The sequence below is a fragment of the Chinchilla lanigera genome, unplaced genomic scaffold (genome assembly GCF_000276665.1).
Source record: "Chinchilla lanigera isolate Chin_1 unplaced genomic scaffold, ChiLan1.0 scaffold00014, whole genome shotgun sequence".
NCBI lineage: Eukaryota > Metazoa > Chordata > Mammalia > Rodentia > Chinchillidae > Chinchilla > Chinchilla lanigera.
The window spans coordinates 23,106,331-23,113,335 of record NW_004955415.1 but is presented as its reverse complement, the minus strand read 5'-3'; the positions used below and the strand labels follow the sequence as shown (position 1 = coordinate 23,113,335).

The following is a 7,005-nucleotide window of genomic DNA, read 5'->3' as shown; positions in this document are numbered from 1 at the left end:
AGAGCTAAGCTGGACAAACTTGGAGTCATTTTTGGCTTTACCTTTATGACATAGTACATGTCCAGTCTAGCTGGAATTCACACTGGCTCCACCTTCAAATCTATGTTGACTCTAACCATTTTTTCCTGCTGCCCACCTGGCCCCAGCCACCAGCCACTCTCACTTGGATTACTGAAACCACCTTCTGAATGGTGTCGTTGTTCTCTTTATTGCTTTTCTGCATCAATTCTCAGCAACTAGGGCAATCTATTAAAACATAGTAAGAGGATGTCACATGGAATGGCTTCCTATTTCATTCAGAGTCAACATCAAAGTCCACCCCACTCAGTTGCCTCTCTACTTCATCCACCAGCTCTTTCACCCTTGCTCTAGTTATATCAAGCTTGCTACTCCCTAAAACTTCCAGACTTGCTCTTGGCTCATGACCCTTAAACAGCAGGCTTCCAGTATCTGAAATGGTCCCCCAACTCTTTCACGTCTTTCCTCAAGTGTTACTTTTGAAAGTGAGGCTTGACTGGGCATGGGAGTGCCCGCCTGTAATCCCAGCACTCGAGAGGCTGAAGCAGGAGGATTACTGTGAGTCCGAGACCAACCTGGGCTATAAAGTAAGCTCAAAGTCAGTTTGAACTGCATAGCAAGACCCTGTTTCAAAAAGACAAAAGACAAAAAAAAAAAAAAAAAAAAAAAAAAAAAAAAAAAAAAAGTGAGGCTTATCTTGTCTAGTTGATTGAACTGGGAACACCCCTATTCAACCCTGCTCTTTTTTTTTTTTCTCTTTGAGACTGGGTCTTGCCAGGCGTGGTGGCACATGCCTGTAATCACAGCACTCGGGAGGCTGAGGCAGGAGGATCATTGTAATTTCAAGGCCAACCTGGGCTACGAACTGAGCTCAAGGTCAGCCTGGGCTACAAAATGAGCTCAAGGCCAGCCGGAATTGCAAAGCAATACCCTGTCTCTTTATTTTTTTATTTTTTGTTTTTTTGAGACAGAGTCTCGCTCTGCAGTTCCGGCTGGCCTTGAGCTCACTTTGTAGCCCAGGCTAGTCTTTTTTTGTTTTTGTTTTTGTTTTTTTATTTTAAAACATCAGTTTACTATACTGATTAATTCAACATTTATATTTTCATCAGAACTTAATAATCCCATAAATAAATAGAGCTCTCAATTATTTAAAAAAACCAAGGGATAACATATGCATTTAGACATATTATTAGCATAAAATGTTTGCTTCAACACACTTATTGGGAAGAAGTCTGAAAATATTACTACACTAAATTCGAGGGCATCTGCAGGAACCTGACATAAAAGTTCTCTAACATTTCAGGAAATTCCAAAAAAAGGAACAGGAGTCAAATAGGAAATAGTCTCAAATTAGTCGACAAAGTTCAGTGCTCGCTCCCACTTGATTTTTCTGTCTCTCCATTGCAGAAACAAAACAAAACAAAAAAATAGTTTCAGGATGGGTGAATCACTTAGATGAAAGTTCATCTACCGGAATAAAGGGAGAGGCCGCCTCGGCAGTGACACAGGAGCGGCGGTGGTAGTGCTGACTTTCACTGGTGAGTTACAAGGAGAATCCATACTGCTGTTGTTCCCAACGAGAGTATCCGAAGACACACACACACCGGGTTCTGACAGCTGCGCAACGTCAGAAGAAAGCATGTTGGTGATGCCCTGAAAAAATCTCTTTGGTTGATACTCGATTTCCATTTCACATTTTCTTTTCAATGGTCCAAGAACACTTGGTCTAATGCAGCTGATGGAATTCTGGCTTCGCCGGGTGGTAAATCTGGTAGTTGGGCGAGGAGTAGGGCTTGGAGGCAACCCATTACTACTCACAAAACTTTGCAAGGAAGGTGAAAAACACTGCTTTCCGATTCCGCGGGTAGGTGACGGTGCTGGTGACACTGGAATGAAATCGATGCGCTTTGGGAAGGCCGATTTCTCCACATCATTGTCACTCAGACTGAAACGTTCCTCCCAGGAGTGGCTTATCTGCATGGCGGTCTGCACCTCGCGCTCGTGGACCGTCTCTCGGCTGATCAAGTCCATGCCCTCTTCCCGTTTGATCTGGTGCAAGCGGCTGCCGTGCATGCGGACCCGGGAGGCCGGTAGCAGCAGGCCATGGCTGCTCGGGAGCCTTGTGCCCTTCCTCCTTGCCCTCAGCGCCTCGGCCTGGAACATTGGCGAAGTGTCACTGAGGCCGTGGATCAGCAGGGAGCTGTTAGACCTCCTGAAGCCCCAGCCGCCGCCACTGCTGCCGCTCTCCGCTGGGCTCCCGCCTGTACCCAGAGGCAGCTCCAGATCCAGCTCCATCTTCTGAGCCCTGTCAGGAGCAGGGAGGGTAGGGCGGTGCTCCGTCAAGGCCCTAAGACTCCCATTCCCAGCAGCCCCCTACCGCTGGCGCTGCCTTCCAGAATCTGTCAGTGGGCTCGCACCTCTGCGCCCCAGGCTCGACTTGAACTCACAATGATCCTCCTGCCCCAGCGTCCCTAGTGCTGGGATTACAGGCGTATATGCCACCACGCCCTGCTATCCTGTTTTTTTTCTCACCGCACTTACCAGTTTCAACCTATTATTTACACATGGTCTTAATCTCTTCCTGTTGCTATAACAAAATACCATAGACTGGGAAATTCATAAATAATACAAATTGATTTCTTGCAGTTCTGGAGGCTAGGGAGTCCAAGATCAAGGTGCTGGAAGATTTCACTTCTATGCAGGGCTGGCTTTTTCCTTCCAAGATGATGCTTTGTTGCAGCATCTCACATAGTGGAAGCCAGAAAGCAAGAGGGCAAGTGGGCCAGGGAGGCACTTCTCTGAAGCTTCTTTCTAATGGCATGAATCCCTTTGAACCGTCATGACTTAATCACTTCTGAAAAGGCCCCTCCCTCTAAACACCATCACTTTGGGGTTTAAGTTCCAATACATGAATTTTGGAGGAACATACACATAACCTATCTACTTTATTGCCAGCCTCCCCTTCCCAGTATGTACAAGCACATATGTCTTTGTCATGGATGAATCCCTAGCAACTTGTGCAGTTCTTGGCACATGGTCAGCACTCAACAAATATTTGTTAATGTTCAAATGAATGAATAAATGAGTAAGTTAGTGCATGAATAGATGCATATGGAGTTCTTCTGGGCCTTGGTGATACTGATATCATCACTCTGTGTCTTTGATCTTAATGTATCTTGTCCAGAAGTGTTGGTAAATTTCCTTTAGTTGTCATAAGCTCATCTGGATTTCATTTTTTACTGCTATCAACAGGGAACATCATATCTTCAAAGTCTCAAATTAAACAGAATATAAAAATGGAAATGGAAGCAGAAAGGAAGCTGGATACCCCACAGTGTAACTTGCAAGGGGGACTAATACTCCTAAGCTTGAAAATATTCACTATTGTTGGTGTTAGTTTTGTATCGTGGCCAGAAGAAAGAAATGGCACTTGAAACATGATTGCAGTAGAGTTCAAATACAGAAGACTGTGGTGAAAGCCAAGAAGAATGGCAGGACATTTCAAATAAAGGTAGGGAAATCAAAACTGAGTGAAGAGCAAGTGGATTATTCCTGCAACACATGGGAAGACTCTGTGGTTTCTTCAGATGAAGCAATGAACCTGGAAAGCAGATGAAATCTCAGTTTCCTGGGCCAGGCGTGGTAGTGCACGCCTGTAATCCCAGCACTTGGGAGGCTGAGGCAGGAGGATTGTTGCGAGTTCAAGACCAGCCTGGGCTACAAAGAAGTGAACTCAAGGCCAGCCTGAAGTGCATAGTGAGACCCTGTCTCAAAAAGACAAAAAAAAAAAAAAAGAAATATCAGTTTCCTGATATTGTTGCTGTAACCAATTACCACAAACTTAGTGGCTATTTTACAATTTTGCAGTATGAGAAGGGTCTCACAGAACTCTAATCAAGGTGTTTACGGGACTGTGGTTCTTTCTAGAGGCTCTTTCCATGGCCCTGGGGAGAATCTGTTTTCCTGAGCTTTTTCCAGCTTTTACATGCTGCTCTCATTCCTTGGCTCATGACCGCTTCCATCTTCAAAGCCAACAATGGCCATTTAAGCCTTTCTGACAGCCCATTGCTCTGAAACTGATACTTCTGATTCTTTTCTATTCAAGGGTGCTTCCATTGACATTGTACTCACATGGGCAATCCAGGATAATCTCTGCTGTATTTTAAATCACTTGAAGCAGGGCGTGGTGGGGCACGCCTGTAATCCCAGCACTCAGGAGGCTGAGATAGGAGGATCACTGCGAGTTCAACGAGCTCAAGGCCAGCCTGAACTGCATAGCGAGACCCTGCCTCAAAAAGACACAAAATAAATAAATAAATAAATAAGTGACTTGAAGCCAGTTGCAGTGGTGCAAGCCTGCATCTTACCTATTCCAGAGGCTGAGGTAGAGAATGATTGTGACTACAAGGCCAGCATGAACAACACAGTGAGATGAGATGCTGTCTCAAAACAACAACAAAACCAAAATGATCATCTGAATGACAATCTTAATTCTAGTTGCCACTTTATCCTTTTGGCCATTGCTATAGTTTGAATCTTAAATGGGCCCCCAAAGGTCCACATAGTAAAGGCCTGCTTCTCAGCACAGTCATATTGAGAGCTGGTAGAACCTTTGGGGGATACAGTCATTTAGGCCACTGGTGGCATGCTCTCAAAGAGGTAATGGAACTCCAGATCCATCCTCCTGTTGTTTGCTCCTTGGCAATGAAATGTGTAGCTTTGTTTCACTTCCTGGTCCCTCATGATATGTTGTCCCATCATGGGCCAAAAGCAACAGCCCAACCAAGCAAGGAATGAAACCTCCAGAACTGTATACCCAAACAAACTCTTCCTCTTTATAAATTGATATATCAGGTAGTTATGATAGTGACAAAGAGCTGACTAACGCAACCACACAAAATAACATATTCATAGGTTCTACAGATTTGGACATTGAGATCTATTCTGCCTACCGTAGATAGTAAGTATCCAAATGAGAACAATCTTTTTTTTTTTTTGAAAGAGATTGATTCTAGTAAAAAAAAAAAGAGGCTCTCTTTTATCCAGATTGAGCACCCAGGGGCTCTGAAAAAAAAATACCATTTGATATACCCTCTTTTGCTTTCAAGAATACTTGAATGCAAAATATACCTTGATTAGAAGTGAGACAGTGTCCATGGCAAACAGGAAATATTTATTTGATCAATGATTCAAAAGCAGGATGGAAGTAGAAGTGATTTTACTGGCAGCTTTCGGCATGAGTGCTTATAATCTCTTGGGGCAAATAAAACCACTTCCTACAAACAATTTTCTATCTCTCCTTATGTTTTATAATAACAAATCTCAGAGATAAGTGACAGAAGAAACAGTAATATTACTAGTCAAAAAGTAATAGTTAAGATTTTCTCCATGAATGCTCTTAGGCTCAAAAATTATGGCTATTTCTCTACTGGCCTATCTTACTTGGTTTGGATGATGTATGTAACTTTCTGATTGATCTGTATTAGGTTTTCCTCTTTCCTAGCTTCCATGAAGGTTGGCGAATAATGTCTGAATGAACACTGCAGTGCAGGAAGGAATTCACACACTTGGCATTGGTAACACCCTACCGTGGATTCTCAGATTGTCCCTGATGGAAGATAACACGGGCCCTGTGTCCGAGGACTGTCATTTCCATGTTCCTAGTGCTCCACATTTGTCCAAGCCTACACTATGTCCAGTACATACTAAGCCTTCAACGAATACTTCTTGATTGATTAGGTTACATATGTGTGGAGCGAATGGATTAGAGCAGATGGGCTTCATCTGGGGTCTTACATGAGTCTCTTCAGAATCAGGTCCTGAGATAAGAATTTGACCCAAGTAGTATGTTAGCGAAGAACTTTTAGGGAGAAGCAGATAAATGAATAGGGGAGACAGTAAAGGGAAGAGGACGAAGACAAGTGAGGGAAGCATTTCAGGGAGAGCCCCAGTCTGCTTCATCCCAAGGGATGCTCCAGAGTCTGATTTAACCTCCAAATTTGTACTTCCTTGTGTGGGGAAAGAGCTGGACATTCACAGTTCGGTACCAGTCATTGGTTGGCGAAAGTTTACCTTGGGGAGCTGTGAACTCGTAGGCACTTCCAATTCTCAACGAAGTGGGCAAAATGACTCCAAACACCCCAGGTATGGCCGCCAAAGAGTCATAGATTCTGGCTATTAATAAAAACACAACTAAGGTATAGAAATTACTATAGTTTGGATCTTAAATGTCCACCAAAATCCCAGGTACTCACGGCTTGGTCACTAGCCTGTAGTGCTATTGGCAGGTAGTGGAAATTTTAAGACTTGGAGCCACCTAGGAGGAAGTTAAGTAAGTTGGGTGTGCCTTTCAGAGGACTGTGGAACTCTGGCCTCTTTCTTTCTTCTCTCTCATATCTGGCCATGAGATGAATGGGCTTCCTCCAGCCTATATTTCTACCATGATGTACTGTACTGCCACAGCCCAAAGCAATGAGGCCAGTTCATCCTGAATCTGCAGCCTCCAAAACTGTAGCTCAAATAAACTTCTTTTGAAGTTGATTAGTCAAAGGTATTTGTTACAGTAACCAAATGTGGGCTAACATAAAAATTGTCTGGGGGGCTGGGGATTTAGCTCAGCGGCACAGCGCCTGCCTGGCAAGCACAAGGTTGTGAGTTTGATTCCCGGTACCAGAAAAAAACAAAAAAACAAACAAACAAAAAAAAATGAAAAATTGTCTGAGGGTCCTAAGGAGATCTAAGTGGAGCCTTAATAGTGTCCATCATAGTTTCTTCCAGCTCTACATTTATAGAAATATTGCTGTAAAAGGATGATGTATATTTGCACATGCAAAATTTCACATTTTGAGAATTCTGAATGAGAGATATCCCTGTAGGGGACCGGAGATATAGCTCAGTGGCATGAGTGCCTGTTGGGCAAGTGTGAGGTTGTGAGTTCAGTTCCTGGTACCACAAAAAATAATAATAATAATAATAATAATAATAATG

General features: G+C 43.5%; 1 protein-coding gene across 1 annotated transcript; it reads right to left on the bottom strand.

Annotated features, from left to right (window-relative positions):
- Positions 1–1,485: 1,485 nt before the first annotated feature.
- LOC102009047 (protein FAM122A-like) lies at positions 1,486–2,313 on the bottom strand. The gene has a single exon (XM_013512167.1). The coding sequence runs from the start codon at positions 2,311–2,313 to the stop codon at positions 1,486–1,488; it is 828 nt and encodes a 275-aa protein (XP_013367621.1).
- Between the last annotated feature and the right edge of the window lie 4,692 nt (positions 2,314–7,005).